The following is a 22041-nucleotide window of genomic DNA, read 5'->3' as shown; positions in this document are numbered from 1 at the left end:
CACACCACTATCCTTTGCTGTCAAGCTACAGTGACGAAAATAAGTATTTGAACACCCTATGTTGCAAGTTCTCCCACTTAGAAATCATGGAGGGGTCTGAAATTTTCACCGTAGGTGCATGTCCACTGTGAGAAAGATCATCTAAAAAGAAAAATCCAGAAATCACAATGTATGATTTTTTTTAATGATTTATTTGTGTGGTACAGCTGCAAATAAGTATTTTTAACACCTGACAAAACCAATGCTAATATTTCGTACAGTAGCCTTTGTTTGCAATTACAGAGGTCAAATGTTTCCTGTAGTTGTTCACCAGGTTTGCACACACTGCAGGAGGGATTTTGGCCCTATCCTCCTCACAGATCTCTTACTCAGACTGTCACTGAGAAACATGACGTTTCAGCTCCCTCCGAAGATTTTCTATTGGGTTTTGGTCTGGACACTGGCTCGGCCACGGCAGAACCTTGATATGCTTTTTACGGAGCCACTCCTTGGTTTGCCTGGCTGTGTGCTTCGGGTCATTGTCATGTTGAACGAACCAGCCACGACCCTTTAAATGTTCTGACTGAGGGAAAGAGGTTGTTCCCCAAAATCTCACAATACATGGCCGCGGTTATCCTCTCCTTAATACAGTGCAGTCGTCCTATCCCATATGCAGAAAAACACCCCCAAAGCATGATACTACCACCCCCATGCTTCACAGTAGGAATGGTGAACTTGGGATGGAACTCATCATTCGTCTTCCTCCAAACACGGTTCGTGGAATTATGACCAAAAAGTTCCCTTTTAGTCTCATCTGACCACAAAATTTTCTCCCATGACTTCTCTGTACCATCCAAATGGTCTTTGGCAAACTTAAAACGGGCCTTGACATGTGCTGGTTTAAACAAGGGAACCTTCCGTGCCATGCATGATTTCAAACCAAAGTCTCGTTTAAAGTTTGCCACAAGCCACCTGGGAGACACACCAAACGTGGAAGAAGGTCCTCTGGTCAGATGAAACCAAAATCGAACTTTTTGGCCACAATGCAAAATGATATGTTTGGCAGAAAAGCAACGCAGCTCATCACTCAGAACACACCATCCCCACTGTCAAACATGGTGGTGGCAGCCTCATGGTTGGGTCTGCTTTTCTTCAGCAGAGAGAGGTAAGATGGTTAAAATTGATGGGAAGATGTATTGAGCCAAATACAGGACCATTCTGGAAGAAAACCTGTTGGAGTCTGGAAATGACCTGAGACTGGGACGGAGATTAATGTTCCAACCGGACAATGATCCAAAACATAAAGCCAAATCTACAATGGAATGGTTCACAAGCAAACATATCCAGGTGTTAGAAGGGCCAAGTCAAAGTCCAGACCTCAATCCAATCGAGAATCTGTGGGCAGAGCTGAAGACTGCTGGTCACAAACGCTGTCCATCCAACCTCACTGAGCTCGAGCTGTTTTGCAAGGAAGAATGGGCAAGAATTTCAGTCTCTCGATGTGCAAAACTGATAGAGACATACCCCAAGCGACTTGCAGCTGTAATTGCAGCAAAAGGTGGCACTACAAAGTATTAAACCAAATAATTTTGCATGCCCCACTTTTCAGGTTTTTATTTGTTTAAAAAGTTCAAGATAGCCAAAAAATTTCATTCCACTTCACGATTGTGTCCCACTTGTTGTTGATTCTTGACAAAAAAATATATAATTTTATATCTTTATGTTTGAGGCCTGAAATGTTGCGAAAGGCTGAAAAGTTCAAGGGCAGGGTACACCCTGAACTGGTTACCAGCCAATCGCAGATATATTCTTTACACGGGTCATCCCAGCATGTCAAGTCAGATTGCTCTTAGATCTGCTTGATAGGCCTTTTTTTATTTTTTCCATCCATCCATCAAATCCATCCATCCATCCATCCATCCATCCATCCATCATCCATCCACAGGGTTAAAGCCTGAAGTGTGCGTACACTTTACAAAAACAAACATTTGATTTTTTTTCTCTTCCTGTCTGAAGTCAAATAAGACTAAATCTCCCTTTTTTGCAGGTGAGTCATGATCACCAACATTATTTTATTTTGTTAAATGCCACAATATTGAGAGAGAATTTCTTTGAGAATTTTATATTATTTTCTTCTAGTTCAGAAATGTACATACACAAAAAGTCCCATGTCATTATAAAGAATATGGGGAAGCCCAGATGATGAGGTCATTGCTTTGGAAGTTTCTGATGGGTTAACTGACAATGTAAGTTATTTGACGGCACACCTGGTGATGTATTTAAGGCCAAACCTAAAACTCTGGTTGCTTGTTTGAAATCGGGAAAATCAATAGAAATCAGCCAGGAATTCAGTGGAATAACAGTGGCGCTCCGCAAGTCTAGCTCATCCATGTGTACAATTTCCCGATGCTTGAAGGTGCTTGTACATGTCTGTGCTTTTTTGGGGGAGTTGCGGTTCCTGCTGTCCATGTCTTCTAAGGGGGATTGTGGTGTACACAATGAAAGACTTATACTAACAAAGTGTAAGTCATTATCAACTAGTGTTAATGTAACAAATTTTTCAGAGCATTTGAACAATATATGTGTTATATTGCTTGTTTGCTGATGTTTATACAGCTTTTGTGTCCCAATGTTCATTATTTTGACAGATATTACTGTTGTGAGTTTGATACTATTTTTCATTTATCGTGTGCTAGCTTTAAGGTACGAATTTTTGTGATCAAAAGCAAAGAAAGAAACTAATTCTGTGACATATTTGAAAATGCTATAGATGTAATTCTTTGTTTGACAGTGAATTTCTGCTGGATTGTCAATAAACGAGTTTAAACAAGCACCATTCATTTTTAATCTTTTGCTACCATGCGAGCACCTCAGCAGTTGTAATCACATGGGATCTGCATGTTGTCAGGGCACTGATGGATAGACGTGCTGAAGCAGAGCATGGAGTCGGCTACTTGTTTATGGATTGTATACCCACTCCGATGTAATCCGATACGTGTATTTTTGCTGACATTGGACCGATATCTCAAAGATCAGATGGGGACACCTGTAATTTCAAGAAAGGGAAATGGAAGGGATATCCACAAAAAATTAGGTGGCTATTGGTTGCAATTTTTTAATATTAAGAAACGTTAAGATTTTTTTTACAATAAACTTGTACAATGCTGACACGGATTACAAAAAAAAAAGGGAATTATGTCAGGGTATTTGACGACGACAAATTTTGTTTCTGCTTTTCACAGTCAACATGTAAAGATCCAGCTCCACCAACAGAAACAACTTCAGGTACACCTTCCTCTCCCACAAACCTGAGAGATGAGTCCTCATTAGGGAAGGCTGCCTCACCTGCCCCTGATCTCATTGGTGACATCCCCTTCACTTTGGCACCGCATCTTCAGGCAATGCAGAGAGGGTTCTCATATATTCCTGATGTATTGCTGTCCATGAACATGAACTCTCGCCTCACGTATTTTCAATATGACTTCACTTTAGAAAAGTCTGTCCTACATCACTATTAATTTTAAACGTATCAACTGAAATTATATTTTTGTGGCTTTACTGCATCCTGTGCTAGTGGTTTCATGATTCATTCATTATATTGCTGTCCTTTTTTATATTTCCATGATCCAACTTGATCAATCTGTGCTCCCCAAGTTGATCTTCCCAATGTAATTATATTGATTTAAATGTGTCATTCACTGGCCTGTAAAGAAAATGTTTTCAAAAATCAAGGACAAAAGGATCCAGTTGTTCCCTAACAATCGGAGGAACAAGAGATAAGGTGAGACAAGGTCCACACAGATTCATCTGCGTCATCCAAACAATCAGATGAGCAAATGACAAATGGAATGTGCCAGCACTTTAAATCTCCCAGACCTCTTCATGTCCCATTGGAGCCATCCACACCTCATAATTTCCCCTCTTTGTCGACGACGTCCAATCTGCAGTAGATGTTGGCTCCCCCTCTCCCAGCCTGAATGCAATGTTGGGTCTGATGAATAGCATAAAGACTATTGCCAACGATGGAGTCCAGGCCATACTATGCCAAGATCTTCCTCCCATAGCCCCTCGCCTGAAACCACCGTCCACTAAGCAGCGAAAGGCCCCTCCTTCATCCCTGTAATTTCAAGGGACAGAAAGTTGGTCAAAGAGATATGGCACAAAAAAGTAGAAATTCTAACTTAGTAAGGATAAAATGTGAGTTTCTCCAACTATTGTCTCCAGCTATCTCTGCGAGACTAACTCTTTTTAATATCAGGTCACTGGGTAACAAATCAATGTTGATTAATAAGATCATTACAACCCATGATCTGGACTTTTTGTTATTAAATGAAACGTGTTTAACGGAAAGTAGCTGTGATACCATTTTAAATGAGGCACTACCAGCAAATTTTAATTTTATGAACAAGTGTCAAATGGAGAAAAGGCAATTGTATTGCTGTTATTTTTAAATCATCTCTTTAATGATACATTTTTGGAAGAAGTTTATACATTTGGACTGACAAAGGGCTGGATTGCTGTTTGATTACTGATAATATTTCAGGTGTTGTATTGGCTTTTTGCACCTCCCTGTCTTCATCAATGTGAATAAATTATACTGGGTGATTTTAGCTCTTTTTAATATCTGTGTTTTTAAGTTAAAGGTGACCCAAAGGTTATCATTTTTATAATTTTTAGACCTCCAAGATACAGTCGAAGATTTATGGAGGATTTTTCAGAACTAACTAACTTTCTTACGGCTTGGATTTGTACTGACTACAACTCTTTTGTCATAACGGGACTTTAACATTCATGATGACAATATCATGGAAAAAACATCCAAGGAACTTTCTGCAATACTAGGCACATTTGACCTCTCTCAACATATTACGAGTCTAACCAACTAACACTCAAAGTCGCATCTTAGACCTAATCATCTCTAAGATGTTGAAATTCTGGCAAATCTTACATTTTGGATATGGCTATTTCTGACCATTTTTGTGTAATTTTTTTGAATTACAGATTCTTCCAAAAATTCAGACAACCTCTATCTCTATTAGGAAAAGGTACATAAAAGAGAGTACTGCCACGAAGTTTATGGAGACTGTGGCTGTGCCACAGACTATGAATGCTATGAATGAATGACAGTTGATGAACTTTTGGACAATTTCCAAATGCCATGAATGCTGTCACTCCTGTTAAAACTAGGACAATCCTGAGACAACCTAGAACACCGTGGAGAAGAACAATGATGATCAAGATATTTATATCAGATTGTAGGAAAGCAGAACGCAATTGGTGAAAAAACAAACTCCAAATTCACTATGACCGCTACAGACAGTCACTTTGTAATTTTAACCAAGAGTTAGTCAGAGCTAGATAGAAACATTTACTTAAATAATCAGTAAGAACCTCAACAATACTCGTGCTCTGTTTGCTTTGTTGACAAGCTCACAAACCCCCCGGATCAGATAGATCCAGAACTCGTAACAGCTGACAAATGCAACAAGTTTGCCTGTTTTTTTTGTGAAAAAATGCAATCCATCAGGTCAGATGTCAGCACAATCCTGCAAAAAGATAAAATGATTTTACATCTGAAGCCATACAGGGAAAACTCTCTTAACGTGTCAGAATTTGAAACAGTTGACCAAAAAACTGTAGAGAAAACTGTTCAGCAGCTGAAACCATCAATGAACTGTCTCGACTCAATACCATTTGACTTTTTCAGAACTATTGTGAAGTCACTGCTACCAAATTTTCAGTCAATGATCAATTGCTAACTTTAGTCTAGCGAGTTTCCCAAAGCTCTTAAAGTAACTGCTATTAAGCCTCTTCTAAAAACAAAGCACTGGACGATTCCATGTTAGCAAGCTATAGACCCATATCAAATCTCCCACTTATAGCCAAGATTCTTGAGAAAGTTATTTCCAATCAACTCAGCGATTTCGTGACTTTAAATTGACTTTTTGACAAATTTCAATCAGGTTTCCGAACTCATCACAGTACAGAATCTGCTCTTATCAAAGTTCTAAATGATATACGGTTGAATACTGACTCAGGAAATCTGTTAATTTTGGTCTTGTTGGATCTCAGCGCGGCTTTTGATACGGTAGAACATAATATACTGCTGAACAGGTTGGAAACGTGGGTAGGACTCAGTGGAACAGTCCTGAAATGTTTTAGGTCCTACCTGGAAGAAAGGAGCTACTTTGTAACGACTGGAAGTGCTCAATCTCAACAAATGGCAATAACAAATGGGGTCCCTCAAGGGTCAGTTCTTGGACCCCTCCTGTTCAGCCTGTATGTGGTACCTTTGGGTCAAATTCTTCAAACTTAAATTTTGACCATCTATGAAGATGACACACAGTTATATTTAGCAGTGTCTCCAGATGACTACAGTTCAACTGAAGTATTGTGCCACTGTCTAAAGCAGATAAATAACTGGATGAGCCAAAATTGTTTCAACTAAATCACAACACAACTGAGACAATTGTTTTTGACAATAAAGAAAAGAGAATTACTGCGATTAAACACTTGGACTGGCTATCTTTAAAAACCAGAGACCAAGTCCAAAACCTTGTTGTTCTGATTGATTCCGACCAGACTTTCAACAATCATATAAAATCAATCACAAAAACTGCTTTCTACCATCTGAAGAACATATGTAGAGTGAAGCCTTGTACAGAATGCGTCAAGCAGACCAGGAAAAGCTCATCCATGCTTTTATCTCAAGTAGACTTCACTACTGTAATGGTCTTCTGACTGGACTCCTCAAAAAGAGTGTTAAACAGCTCATTCAGAATGCTGCAGCTCGCATTCTGACCAAAACAAAGCCGTCAGGGCATATAACTCCAAACCTAAAGTCCTTGCACTGGCTTCCAGTCAGCTTTAGAATAGATTTTAAAAGTTATGTTACTGGTCTATAAATCACTAAATGATTTAAGTCCTGAATACATGAAAAATGCTTCCGGAATACAAACCCAGTAGACCTCTGAGATCGAGTACAGAGTCCAAGCCAAACTTGGTGAGGCAGCAGTTAGCTATTTTGCTGCACACAAATGAAATAAGTTGCCAACAGAGATGAGGTCAGCCCCAAGTGTGAATGTTTTTAAATCCAGGTTGAAATTGCTTCTTATTTTATGCTTTTTAGAGTATTTCCACTTTTTAATCATATTACTTGCACTGTATGTGGTTTTAACTGTCTTTTTTTCGTCATTTTTATTGTTTTTATCCTGTTTTAAATATTTTATGTGTTTGTTTTCAAATACTTTTAATCATGTAAAGCACATTGAGTTACCTCGTGTATGAAATACGCTATACAAATAAATTTGCTTTGCTTAAATGGTTTTAAAAGGAAATCCATGATTGTATCAATATTAGGAAATGGCACACTGGATTCAAGCACACCAGGATTTGGATAGGATAAGAAAATTCCTCCTCTTCAGTTCCTATCTCTTCCACAGAGCATTCCATAAAAACTTCTTAATCACTGCTATCTCCTCTAGATCACACTCGCAGCATGTATGATTGTCTGCATTGTGTTTACTGGGGTTGTCTTGGCTTGACGTCATACGGAAACGGCTTCAACAGAGCCTCGGTTTGAAACAGACATTGGAGGCATTCAGATTACAAAGAAATGGGCACTTTGGTGCGAATTTTAAAATCATTTTTTATGAAAAAATAGCTACATTTGTGTGATATACAGTGAAGAAAATATGTATTTGAACACCCTGCTATATTGCAACTTCTCCCACTTAGAAATCATGGAGGTGTCTGAAATTTTCATCGGAGGTGCATGTCCACTGTGAGAGAGATAATCGAAGAAGAAAAATCCAGAAATCACAATGTATGATTTTTTTCAACGATTTCCAGTGAAGAAAATAGGTATTTTTTTAACACCCTGCTATATTGCAAGTTCTCCCACTGAGAAATCATGGAGGGCTCTGAAATTTTCATCATAGTGGCATGCCCACTGTGAGAGAGATAATCTAAAAAGAAAAATCCAGACATCACAATGTATGATTTTTTTTTAACGATTTATTTGTGTGATACAGCTGTAAATAAGTATTTGAACACCCGAGAAACCCAATGTTAATATTTGGTACAATAGCCTTTGTTTGCAATTGCAGACAGGGTCGACAACAACAAGATGACAGTTCAGAAGCAATTACTTGGAAATGTCTGCTATATTGCAAGTTCTCCCACTTAGAAATCATGGAGGGCTCTGAAATTTTCATCATAGGTGCATGTCCACTGTGAGAGAGATAATCTAAAAAGAAGAATCCAGAAATCATAATGTGTGAATTTTTTTTGACTATTTATTTGTGTGATACAGCTGCAAATAAGTATTTGAACATCTGAGAAAAACAATGTTAATATTTGGTAGCCTTTGTCTGCAATTACAGAGGTCAAACGTTTCCTGTAGTTGTTCACCAGGTTTGCACACACTGCATGAGGGATTTTGGCCCACTCCTCCACACAGATCTCTAGATCACACAGGGCTTCCTGGGCTATCACTGAGAAACACGGAGTTTCAGCTCCCTCAAGAGATTTTCTTTTGGGTTTAGGTCTGGAGACTGGCGAGGCCACGCCAGAACCTTGATATGCTTCTTACAAAGCCACTCCTTGGTTTTCCTGGCTGTGTGCGTCGGGTCATTGTCATGTTGAAAGACCCAGCCACGACCCATCTTCAATGTTCTGAATGAGGGAAAGAGGTTGTTCCCCAAAACCTCACAATACTTGGCCGTGGTAATCCTCTCCTTAATTCAGTGCTGTCGTCCTGTCCCATGTGCTGAAAAACATTCTCAAAGCATGATGCTACTACACCCATGCTTCACAGGAGGGATGGTGTTCTTGGAATGGAACTCATCATTCATCTTCCTCCAAACATGATTTGTGAAATTATGACCAAAGAGTTTTGATCTCATCTGACCACAAAACTTTCTCAAATGACTCCTCTATATCATCCAAATGGTCTTTGGAAAACTTAAGAGGGGCCTTGATGTGTTGGTTTAAGCAGGGGAACCTTCCATGCCATGCATGATTTCAAACCATGACGTCTTAGTATATTACCAACAGTCACCTTGGAAACGGTGGTCCAAGCTCTTTAAGGTCATTGACCAAGTCCTGTTGTGTAGTCCTTAACTGATTCCTCACCTTTCTAAGGATCAGTGAGACCCCACGAGGTATCTTGCATCGCGCTCCACTCCAATTGAGATTGACCGTCAGTTTAGGTTCTTCCTTTTTCTAATGATTGCTCCAACAATTGACCTTTTTTCACCAAGCTGCTTGGCAATTTCTCCTTAGCCCTTTCCAGCTGTGTGGAGTTTTACAATTTTGTCTCTGGTGTTTTTGGACAGCTCTTTGGTCGTGGCCATGTTACAAGTTTGAGTCTTACTGATTGTATGGGATGGACAGGTGTCCTTATGCAGCTAATGACCTCATACAGGTGCATCTGATTCAGGATAATACATGGAGTGGAGGTGGACTTTTAAAGGCGGACTAACAGATGTTTGTGGGTCAGAATTCTAGCTGAGTGTTCAAATACTTATTTGCAGCTGTACCACCCAAATAAATAATTAAATAAATCATACATTGTGATTTCTGGATTTTTTCTCTTTAGATTATCTCTCTCACAGTGGAGATGCACCTATGATGAAAATATCAGACCCCTCCATGAACTTGCAATATAGCACGGTGTTCAAATACTTACTTTCTTCACTGTATGTGCCCTGTGACTGTCTGGCAAACAGTTCAGGGTGTTCCCTGCCTCCTGTCTGTTGACAGCTGGGATCGTCTCCATCATTCCTGCAACCCTTGTGAGGCTAAGCGGCTAAGAAATTTGATGGATGGATTATCGAACATCCATCCGTCTATCTTCTACTCCTTTTCTGGGTTGGGTCGCAGGGGCAGTAGCTTCAGCAGGGATATCCAGATTCCCTTTCCCCAGCCACTTCATCCAGCTCTTCCGGAGGGATCCTGAGGTGTTCCCAGGCCAGCCGAGAGACATAATCTCTCCACCGTGTCCTGGGTCGGCCCTGGGGTCTCTTTCTGGTGTGACATGCCCGGAACACCTCCCCAGGAAGGCGCCTGGGAGGCATCCGAATGAGATGCCCCACCCACCTCATCTGGTTCCTCTCAATGCGGATGAGCAGCGGCTCAACACTAAGCCGCTCCCAGATGACCGAGCTTCTCACCCCATCGCCCGGACACCCTGCAGGGGAAACTAATTTCAGCCGCTTGTATCCCCACAGCTCGTGACAGTAGGTGAGGGTAGAAACGTAAATCGACTGGTAAATTAAAAGCTTCGTCTTTTGACTTAACTCCCCCTTTACTACAACGGACTGATACAAAGTCCGCATCACTGCAGGCACAGCACTTATCTGCCTGTTGATCTCACGCTCCATTCTCCCCTCACTTATGAACAAGACCCCAATATACTTGAACTCCTCCACTTGGGGCAGGATCTCATCCCCGACCTGGAGATGGTATGTCACCCTTTTCTGACTGAGGACCATGTTCTCAGATTTGGAGGTGCTGATTCTCATCCCAGCTGCTTCACACTCTGCTGCGAACCACTCCATTAAGCGTTGACGAACATGGTTTGATAACGCCAACAGAACCACATTTGCAAAGAGCAGGGATACAATGTTGAGGTCACCAAACTGGACACCCACTACCCCTCGGCTTTGCCCAGAAATTCTGTCCATAAAAATAATGCACAAAATTGCTGACAAAGGGCAGCCTTAGTGGAGTCCAACTCTCTCTGGAAATGAGTCTGACTTATTGCTGGCAATGCGGACGAAACTCTGACGTCGTACAGGGACTGAACAGCCTGTAGAAGGGGGTTCGGTACCTCATACTCCTGAAGAACCACCCACAGGACTCCCCGAGGGACACGGTCGAATGCCTTCTCCAAAACCACAAAACACATGTAGACTGTCCACTGTTTCACGGCCAGGACAAAAACCACATTGCTCCTCTTGAATCCAAGTTTTGACTTCCCGATGGAACATATTGTTCCATAATAGCCACGTACCTAATAGTTCCATCGTGAAGTGTAAAATGTGCATGTCGAATTGAAAACACAGATACGTCATCCTGCACTGTTGAAATTGCACTCATTAAAAAAAAAAAAAATTCTAATTGCTCATGATTTATAATAGTATGTACAGTATTATTATTCATGTTTTCCAAGTGTTCTTGTCATTATTTTTTACCTAAAAAATGGGAGGGTTTGTTGTTGGAATTACATGTATACCAGCCTGGTGGGAACACTTGAGATAAAACTGAGTGAATATGGCCCCTGAGCTCAAATTATTTTAACGCCCTTGGACTACACGAAGGTGATTGGATTTCGGAAATTGTCATTACTTCAAATTCACAAACTCGGTGTACTCGTTAGTATTTACATGATTTGTTTATGAGTTTGCTGATAAAGCATGTCAAATAATACTTTTAAGGAACTAAAATGACGTTAGTTATTTAAGTGAATGTGAACCATCATTGGGTTCGCTACTGGAGAGTGTCACTTTAATCTTCCACCGCGATCCAGTTACAAACTCATGCGAGCCATGGGGCCGTAGAAGCCTTCGCGTGGAAACAAGCACACACCGACTGTTATGTTCATCGTCGCCGGCTGGAAACAACCAACGGTGAATTGACTTGGTCAGGTCGCTCCAGTCCCGCCAGCCCGGGTGCAGGCATGTCGGAGAAGTAGCTGCGGTCAACCTCAATGATTCACTGAAAGACACCAACACGAATATTCACCATTTTCGGGATTTGAAGGTATTGTAAAGACGTATTTTGAAACGCGTTTAATGGTTTCGGTAGCATCATGCTAAGCTAAGTACTGTTCTGTTTGTAGTAAATACTCCATTGGGAAATTCGGCAATTTAAGCATCAGGCACCGAAGACGAGAGTTTAAAAAACCCCGTACTGCATATGGAACATGGCAAGCTGTTATTCTATTCGTTTTATTAGGTCGCCATGACACGAAGGGTAAACCCATTTAAATCCTAAATGTGTTGTTTTCTCAGCGCTTGCGGTCAGACGCCACGGTTCTTTTCGGCGAGGATGATGGAAGATAGTCGATTAGGCCAAAATGAATATACAGAGCTTAGTACAGTTATGTGAATTATATGTACGCCGCTTTGTAACGTGAAACATACACAGCGAGGTTGAAGTTCTTAGATTCGACGACGCGTCTTTGACTTTAAGAAGACAGCGCAGAGAATTGACATTTTACATGAGGTAGTTTGTTTATATATTATATGTATGTGTGTGTGTGTGTGTGTATTTAAACATACTAACACTACTCATTCACGTACACAAGATATACAGCCACCTTGAATACATATTTGTTCACATGCATACATGTACCCAATACATTTAAGCATAAAGCCACAAAATTGATAAAAATATTTTCTTTGTATTGTGCTCAATTTAATATATGTTAAAGGATTAGCAAGAAATTGTATTTTGTTTTATTTTGTCTTCTTTGCTGGCCCAAACTATCAAAAATACTGACCCATATTTACAACCTGAGTACATTCTTATAATAATTAATACAATACAATACTACAATAATTATAATTGTCTTCATTCATTTTCTTTTCCATTCGCCCTGCCCCATTGGGGGTCGCCGCAGAGCATCACCTTTTACCATCTAAGCATATCTCCTGCATCCTCCCCTCCTCTCGAATACCAACAACCCTCATGTCTTCTCTCACCCACATCCATCAACTTTCTCTTTTGTGTTCCTACCCCTCTTTAGCCTTCCAGTTCCATTCTTATCACTGTTCAACCAATATACTCACTCACTCCTCTGGATGTGTGCAAACCACCAAAGCCTGGTTCTCTAACGTCTCTCCAAAACGTGGAACTTTGGCCATCCTTTTGAGCTAATTTCTAATCCTGTCCAACCAAGTTACTCCTGGAGAGAACATTGTTAAATAATGCTTCCTTTAAAACAGGGTTTATCAAATAGTGGGGTGCGACCCCGGGGGCTGGGGGTCATGTGAGACGCTGATAGAACATGATTTGCTGTATCAGAATAAAGTGTAATTACACATCAATTGTAGTGGATGGCAGTATGTTGATCTGTCTTTCTTTTTTCAATTTCAAGTAACTTTGCCAGATGTACATACAGTAGTGTTCAAAATTATAGCAGTCCAATTTGACAACGCAGATTAATCCACCTTTTCAGTATATTTTTGATGTCTACATGTCAAACAAGATTGCAGTAGTAGTACACCCTGAATTGGTTGCCAACCAATCACAGGCTCTAAGAAAGCCAAGAAGACTCAGAATTCACGATATACACAATCATAAGTCTGTGCAATTGGGCAATTTGTTGAAAGGAGTGTGTTTAAAAAAAAAATACCAGTCTGGCATTTGACCTGTGAGATCATCAATTTTATGAAAACCAGGTGTGAGTTTGGTGGTCCTTATGTAAGGATGAAGCCAGCACATGTTCAACATGCCTTTCTCGTTGAAAGCCTGAGGAAAATGTCATTCAACACATTGTTCAGAATATCAGCATACATTGAGTAAAAGTTTGATTGGAGAGTGGAAAATTTATAAATAGGTGCAAAAAGTATAGTACATCAACCTGTAGATATCCTTTTCTCCTTCTTTTGTGTCCAACCTGGTGTTCGTCGTCATATGCCTCTTGTTTAGCCTTCGCTACCTCTACCTTTGCCCTATGTTGCATCTCAGTGTATTCCTTACACCTCTCCTCAGTCCTCTGTGAGAAGCTCCCAAAAATGGCTGTGAAATAGGAGAAATTGACTTGGTTATTGACAAATGTAACACGATGTAAGCATGGATTTTAGTAATGTTTTTTGCCAGGCAGAGGTCATACATGGGAAGGCAGTCCAATCGGGTGACGTTACAAAAATCAGAAGGCAAAAGGCTTGGTCCAAAAAACATGAAAACGTACCTGGACTTGGTATGGCTCAGTAATCCAATGACGTGGGATGAGGCAGCTACGCTAGCAGACGCTCGTTAATGCATGCATTTACACACAATGTTCTGGAAACAAAGGGCCACTCTCATGAAATGCATGATTTTTAGTATGTTATTAATGAAAAAACGGCATCCAACATGGACCCATGTGTTTTTTTTCACCACAAAACATGATTTTGACGTATACAGCTTTTTGTAACTTCCGCCATGAAAATCCTCTCGAGGGATTTGTTTTCGAGAATAAGCAGGAAGTGACGTACATGGCAGGACTGCCCTCAAGTGGACTCGTTTTTTTCTATTAGTTTTACCTCCGGCAAGTAGCTCGTTGTTCCTTCGTGTTAGCCAGAATGCCGGCTCCTTGCATTGCTGGACATTGCTTGAACACTCGGGAGGATGGATTTACACTTCATAAAGGGTTCATACGGGTCAGAAATTTTTGGAATATCATGGAAAGAAACGTTGCCTTTTCCAGGTCTTGGAAAGTCCGATAAATAAAGAAATATTTGGGTTGGGTCAGGGAATGTCATGGGATTTTCAGTCACTGTCAGTCACTGTGACTTGACTGGCGCGATCGCACTCGCAAATCTGCACAGTTGAACACGAAAAATCATGTGCGTAAAATTTGTTCCGAGTAGAAATGCATAGACATTCTCAGCGCACATGAAAACCAATTCAGCATGGCGAACCACAGACTGACTCTTTTTTTTTTTTTTCCACAGTCTCCTGATAGTTTGCCCTGACTCCGGCCACCTTCGGCTCTTAAAGGGGTGCACTCATAATTACAAACACCGTCCTCCCACACAGTCTGGGCAGCGTAGAGCAAAGAGTTAGACATGCTGCTTGTGTTTATGCTCGATGATAATGGTAAAAAAAAAAAAAAAAAAAGTGCTGTTGCTTTAATGAATGTCGGGTTATGTGATTAATAGAAGAATAAGTGGTGCAACTGGATGAGATTTTCTCTTTTGAGTAAAAGAGTCTGGTCTGAAACCAAAGTAGAAAGTACAGGATGAGATGGTGTATAGTGTTAAAATTCCACCTTGGCACAGCCTGATCGAGGATGAAAGCACAGACAATACAGTGCATGAATAGCTAATTCTGTATTTTAAATATAGGGAACATAACATTAACCTTAGATTAAAATACATGTTCAACATGTAATTATAGTTATATAGTTATTTTTATTAAACATAAATTTCACAGTCATTATGATGCGTCTACTACATTGATAAGCTTTGGCACTTTTTAAGTGAAAATTTACAATTATCAGTGATGAAAGTCCTCCGGATTTTCCTGGAATTCTGGATTTTTACACTTTCATGAAAATTGTTCCGGAAAATTGAAGAACAATTGCCTAAAATTAATCTGGATATTAGTTGACAACATTGAACGAACATGCGTTTGAGTTCGTTGTTTTGCCTTCACAATCGTAGTCATGTTGAGGCACTAACAATAGTAACAGTAACGCCCCTACCCTCGCATTCTCTCAGACGTCGCTTATTTTGTGTGATCTTGACATTAATTTACGTGTTTATTTCATAAACGTTGTGAACTAAACAAGGCTGCTTCAAAACAACCGGTATTCACCTGAAAACAGGAAATGCAAGTTTAACTGTATGGAGCTTGTACAAAACGCGTGTTCAGTACTGCTTCACGTAATGCGAGCGCATTTACGTCAAAAGTCATCAACATCATGAGCCGTGTCAAAGGAAATTCAGTTACACCAGGCAGGGGTGCTCCTTGCGTCGATCGCAAGGCAGTGTGATAGCGTTAAAAAAATAAATAAACAGACTATCATCCACCTCGTCGTTTGATTCAGGTGTGGCGAATACATCCTAACCTAACATAAAGGTGCCTTCGAACAAGCAGGCCTCCATCAAACTATTAAAGGCAACTCATTAGTATTACTAGATCTCTAAGATAGTGAGCACTGTGGTTGATTGTACCAGTACAACGCGACGTAACAAGTTTGAGACTTAAGCCTTAATAGTAATTACTAGAGATCAACTTCTCATGTTTTGCTGTACAGTGTAGAAATTCAAGCATATCTTTTTGTGTAAATTCTATATCTATACAATAATATGTATAATGTGTGGAAAAGGACAATTTTAGATGTCTTTCCCTGAATAGTTCACTTAATTCATTTGTCTTGAGATGAAATGGCATATTTTAGTGACAAATGTGATTTTGTGCTATCCAGTGATGGGGGGGTGGGTTGTTGAATAGGGGACAGGAAAATCTGGGCTTGGCCTTTGGGAAACTTCTGCCCAATTTTTTTTTTTGGGTCAGGACTTAAAAATCTTACTTTCAATTTTTGTCAGAATTTTGTTCACAGATATCACCAGAAATACCACAGCCCTCCATTTTTTTCAAAAATTTCACGGGGGGGGGGATGCCCTTGGACCTCCCTAGTGCTTACAGTTGTATTTTCAGGAATTTTCACGAAAGTCCACTTTCATCTATAGAATTTAGATTTTCTGGAAGTGTATAAACCCTGTTCATAAGTTTGCAAGAGACCCGGTTCGTCGTGAAAAATGGATTGCACGGGTGCAAAGGACGAGAGCTTCGTGGGTTCCAAATGACAGATAGGTGTGTATACTGCTACTAAAACAAATAATAGTTATGGGCAGACCATGTAATCCGTCTCTCATCATGTAACAAAAGTTTCGCGTACGCATGACGGGTACTAAATGTGTTGATGTGCGCGTCGGATGGCTTCTGCGTTGGGCTCGCCCGCAAAGGCTGCCATGACAGCTCGCCAGCGAAGGCTGCCAGATGGTGCCTCGCGGACGAGCACGGCTTCGGCGAGGCTGGCTCATACATACTCTCTGGGAGTCTGTCGCTGCCGCGGCAGTATATATGAGCCAGCCTGGCCGAAGCCGTGCTCGTCCGCGAGGCACGACGCAGCAGCCTTTCCTGGCTTCGGCACCGCGTCTGCCGGTCACGGCTTTGGCTGGGGTGGCTCATCTTCGGCACCAGGGTGGCTTATCTCGGTACCGAGGTGGGCCGCTTTACGGTGTTGTCATTCCACGCGGCTCAGTGCGCCATTGCTGGCAGGGTTGTTCATAGTTGCCGCTGTCGTCCGCGATGAACAACACTGCTGATGGCTGCAGCGATAAACAATTGTTTATGGCAAACTCAGCCGCGAGCAACGACAACTCCGTAAAGCGGTCCGGCTCAGCACCGCGATGAAGCACCCCAGCTCGGCACCGCGATGAGCCACCTCGGTGCCACCCCGACCAAAGCCGCGATCGGGTCGTTGCACCCGGGCCGCGGCGTTGTGATCGCTCGCGGCTGAGTACGCTAGATACTGTCATACTGTTGGGGAATCTGTTGTTAGTTTGAAGCGATGACGTGCTCTCATAGACATGTCTCTTAGACATTGAAGTGAATAATGTTATGTATTTTTCATTTCACTATCTATTTTAGATTGTTTATAGGGATGACACTTGACCTTTAAATACACATTGTAATCAGACCGCACTGAGGTTCACCTGCAAGCACAAGGAAGTGGCCCGGTCACGCCCCCACCTGCCACGGCTGCTTTCAACCTTAACTCTGTGCTTCAGCAGCAGCGGACGGACTACACACACACGCTGCGAATACACACAGCACCGTGGAGAACCATGCCCTGACATATGAATTACATATTGTAAAAATGTTAGGGTCGTTGGGAATTTTTAAGGTCGGTAGGGAATTCGGAACTACCAGGCACGGCACCCTTTTCGGACTGAGATCCATGGTTTCAGGTTTGGAGCACGGATTCTTATCCCAGCCATTTCACACACTGCTGCCAACCAATCCATTGAATGTTGGAGATCATGGCTATTTGAACCCAACAGAATCATACCATCTGCAAAAAGCAGTTCAACATACCTCCGGCTATAGGGACCAAACTCTGCCAACAGACCATATAAGACAGTTCGGCACGCCATACTCCTGAAAGACCCCACCCACAGGACTCCCTGAGGGATGTGGTAGAACACCTTATTCAAGTCCACAAAACACATGGAGACTGGGTGGGCAAACTCCCATGTACCCTCGAGGAGCCTGCTGATGGTGTAGAACTGGTCCACTGTTCCACGGTCAGGACGAAAACCACATTGCTTCTCCTGAATCTGAAATTCGACTTCCTAACAGACCCTCCTCTCCAGCACCCCTGAATAGAGTTTACCAGGGAGGCTGAGGAGTGTGATCCCCCTATACTTTGAAAACAAAGGTTCTCCTACTTAAAAAGGTGCGGCACCATCCCAGCATGCCACTCTAGAGGCACTGTCCCCGACATCCACGTGATGTTGCAGAGGCTTGTCAACCAGGACAGTCCCACAACATCCAGAGCCTTTAGGAATCTCATCCAACCCCAGGGAGCCTTTCCACCAAGGAGCTTTTTAACCACCTCGGTGAGCTCAACCCCAGGAATAAGACCGCTTTCCTCAGAGAACCAAGACTCTGCTTCCTCGTGGGAAGGCATGTTAGTGGAATTGAGGTCTTCGAATTATTCTCCCCACTGACTCATAATGTCCTGAGTTATCGTCAGCAGTACCTCATCCTCACTATACACAGTGTTGAGAGTGCATTACTCCCCCCTACTGAGACACCAGACCAGAATTTCATCACCTTGAGGAACTCTGGGTGAATCCCATCTACCCATGGGGGCCTTTCCACTGAGGAGGTTTTTAACCACCTCGGTGACCTCAACCCCAGAAATAGGAGAGCCTGCCTCAGAGAACCCAGACTCACAGTGTTGATGGTGCACTACTTCCCCCTACTGAGAATTTCCTCGAAGCTGTCTTGAAGTTCTCCTTGTCCTCATTGAACTCCTCCCACGATATACTCGAATACGCCACTTGTTCAGTTCTCTCCTCATAAAATGCTTTGTGTCAGTGGCTGTTTGATTTCCTGTCTGCAGTTGGACTGAACATGGCCACCAAGTAGTTTAGTTTTCTCAGATTTTTTTAAATTCGTACTCACGATGTTTGCATTTGTGTAATGTTTGAAGAGTCTAATTTATGTGATTTGCAGATATGTGATGTTTAAGTACAAAGTGAAGCTGCTCAGCGATCTTCAAGTAAGTCAGCTACTGACCAGAAGTGCAATTTTGAGTTTCAAAATCAGAGCTTTAAGGGTTAGGGTTAGGGTTAGGGTTGTGTGTGTGTGTGTGTGTGTGTGTGTGTACAACTACTTTGTCATATTTTGCTGGTTTGAGTAAGGGGATTTATTCTAAATTCTTCTTCGTTTAATTGCAGCTTGTCCCGTTAGGGGTCGCCACAGCGTGTCATCTTTTTCCGTCTAAGCCTCGTGCATCCTCCTCTCTAACACCCACTGTCCTCATGTCCTCCCTCATAACATCCTTTAACCTTTTCTTTGGTCTTCCTTTCCCTCTTTTGCCTGGCAGCTCCATCCTCAGAACCCTTCTACCAAGATACTCTCTCGCCTCTGAGCATTTCCAAACCATCGAAGTCTGCTCTCTCTAACCTTCTCCAAAACATCCAACTTTGGCTGTCCCTCTTAAGAGCTAATTTCTAATCCTATCCAGCCTGTTCACACCAAGCGAGAACTTCAGCATCTTCATTTCTGCTACCTCAAGTTCTGCTTCCTGTTGTTTCTTCAGTGCCACCATCTCTAATCCGTACATCATGGTCGGCCTCGTCACTGTTTTATAAACTTTGCCCTTCATCCTGGCGGATACTCTTCTGTCACAAAGAACACCAGACATCTTCCGCCAACTGTTCCGCCCCGCTTTGACCCATTTCTTTACTTCCTTACCCCACTTTTCATTGTTCTGTATTGTTGACCCCAAGTATTTGAAGTCGTCCACCATCCCTAGCTCTTCTCCCTGGAGCTTCAGTCTTCCTCCTCTGCCCCTCTCACGCACATATATTCTGTTTTACGTAGTCTAATCTTCATACATCTCCTTTCCAATGCGTACCTCCATCTTTCTAACTGTTCCTCTGACTGTTCGCTGCTTTCACGGCAGATCACAATATCATCTGCAAACATCATGGTCCAAGGGGAATCCAGTCTAACCTCGTCTATCAGCCTATCCATTACTACCGCAAACAGGAAGGGGCTCAGCGTGGACACCTGATGCAGTCCCACTTCCACCATAAAATTCTTCTGACACATGAGTGGCACCACCACACCAGACTTGCGCATGCAGTACCAAAGTTCCTCTCTTGGTACTGTCATAGGCTTTCTCTAGGTCTACAAAGAAACAATGTAGGTCCTTCTGACCTTCTCTGTACTTTTCCACGAGCATCCTCAAGGCAAATAGTGCATCTGTGGTAATCTTTCTAGACACGAAATCATACTGTTGCTCGCAGATACTTAGTTCTGTTCTGACTCTAGCCTCCACTACTCTTTCCCATAACTTCATTGTCTGGCTCATCTTTATTCCTCTGTAGTTTCCACATTGCCTTTGTTCGTAAAAATGGGGACTAGCACACTTTTCAACCATTCTTCTGGCATCTTCTCTCCCGCTAGTATTCTATTAAATAAATTGGTCAAAAACTCCACATCTACCTCACCAAATTACTTCCATACCTCCACTGGTATGTCATCAGGACTGACTGTCTATTCATTTTTCATTCTGTACAGTGCCTTTCTAACTTCTCCCTTACTAATCAAAGCCACTTCCTGGTCATTCACACTTGCCTCTTCTACTCTACCTTCTCTTCCATTTTCTTCATTCACAAAATATAATCCACCTGCGTGCTTCTACCTCCACTCTTGTGGGTCACTCTATGTTCCACTCTCTTCTGGAAATAAGTGTTCACCACTGACAATCCCATCCTTTTTGTGAAGTCCACCACCATCTGCCCCTCAAAGTTCTTTTGGTGAATGCAGTACTTACCCATCACTTCTTCATCGACCGTTTCCTTCCCCAACATGTCCATCGAAATCTGCACCAATCACAACTCTCATTATACACAATACCCTCTCACAACCAGAACACAGGGTTGGACCCAAATGCACAATTCGGAAGATGCTAAGGCGCTTTGGGAAACGTCTTTATTCAGTCCAATGTAGGGAATCAAACAGCCAGTCCACGGAAGCAGCAGTTACAAAGTTGTCAGGTGTGAAAGGCAGGTCAGCAGGCAGGCTGGGGTCGGTACATGGGAGAGCAGGAACCGAATCAGGAGAATGTGGGAATGAGGCATGAGGCAATGATCTGGCGAAGGCCAGATTGTACGTAAGGTCCTATTTGTATCAGCTGTGATTACATGGAGCGAGACTCAGGTGGGCGCCTCACTGCTTGCTGCCAGTGCGTTCTGCTTCGTCGACCGGTACAGCCAGGACAGTAAGTCCCCCTTAATGGTTGGGCCCATACGGCCCAGGCACCTCAGGGTGGGAGGTGTGACAGTCTCTGATGAGGTTGGCATCGACCGCGAACCGGGACAGGATCCATGAATGTTCCTTGTGACCGTCGCACTCCCAGTCCACCAGATACTGGACTCCCCTTCCCTGTCGGTGGGACGACAGGAGCCAGCGCACAAACTAGACGTGGCTTCCATCAATCATGCGGGGGAGAGGTGTGAGGCAACGATCTGGCAAAGGCCAGACCATACGTGAGGTCCTATTTGTATCAACTGTGATTACGTGTAACGAGGCGCAGGTGTGCACCTCACTGATTGCTGCCACTGTGTACCGCGTCGGGTACCGGCATAGCCAGGACAGGCTCTTTTCGATGAGAACGTTAAGTACCTCCTCCACTTTGAGAAAGTTGCTGAAAGCCTCAAGTGGCCAAAAGAGTCATGGACTATCCTATTGCAAATAGTCTCAGGATGTATATTCGCCCCTTTCTGTCAAGCAAAGTTCTGATGATGATTTTTCTCAAAAATACCCAACTGAAAGCTTATGAGTGCCCGAAGCGTACCATCAGAAATTTATAATAAAACATATCGTGTTATTTAGTGAAAGAAGGGAGAGTTCAAATGTCACAGTTACTTTTTGAGTTTTCTCACCAATGTCCAGATGTGCCTGGCCGCACATGCCTGGTTAGTCATAATATAGATGTGGGTGATGCTGTGCATGTGAAGCAACACCCGTAGGGGGAGTGTTATGTCTGTGGTGTGATTGTGTTGACGTCACGAGGTGGCGATGGTGGGGGACGACAAG

At 42.4% G+C, this 22041-nt stretch overlaps 2 protein-coding genes across 18 annotated transcripts in view; both read left to right on the top strand.

Annotated features, from left to right (window-relative positions):
- Positions 1-7238, top strand: part of umad1 (UBAP1-MVB12-associated (UMA) domain containing 1) — a 34963-nt gene extending 27725 nt beyond the window's left edge. For 2 of the 3 annotated variants that reach the window (XM_061842227.1, XM_061842150.1), the window contains exon 6: positions 3222-7238. In XM_061842227.1, the coding sequence (XP_061698211.1) occupies positions 3222-3497 (276 nt within the window). In that variant the 3' untranslated portion in view covers positions 3498-7238. The remainder of the gene's footprint in view (positions 1-3221) is intronic. The other variant, XM_061842388.1, reaches the window with a different exon arrangement.
- Positions 7239-11281: 4043 nt separating this feature from the next.
- glcci1a (glucocorticoid induced 1a) overlaps positions 11282-22041 on the top strand; it is a 94328-nt gene continuing 83568 nt past the window's right edge. For all 15 annotated transcript variants that reach the window (XM_061841908.1, XM_061841339.1, XM_061841505.1 and 12 more), the window contains exon 1: positions 11282-11745. The gene's annotated coding sequence lies outside the window, so the exon portion shown is untranslated. The remainder of the gene's footprint in view (positions 11746-22041) is intronic.

This window comes from Syngnathoides biaculeatus, chromosome 1, assembly GCF_019802595.1.
Source record: "Syngnathoides biaculeatus isolate LvHL_M chromosome 1, ASM1980259v1, whole genome shotgun sequence".
Lineage (NCBI taxonomy): Eukaryota > Metazoa > Chordata > Actinopteri > Syngnathiformes > Syngnathidae > Syngnathoides > Syngnathoides biaculeatus.
Note: the sequence above shows the minus strand (reverse complement) of the source record. Positions and strands in the feature narration are given on the sequence as shown.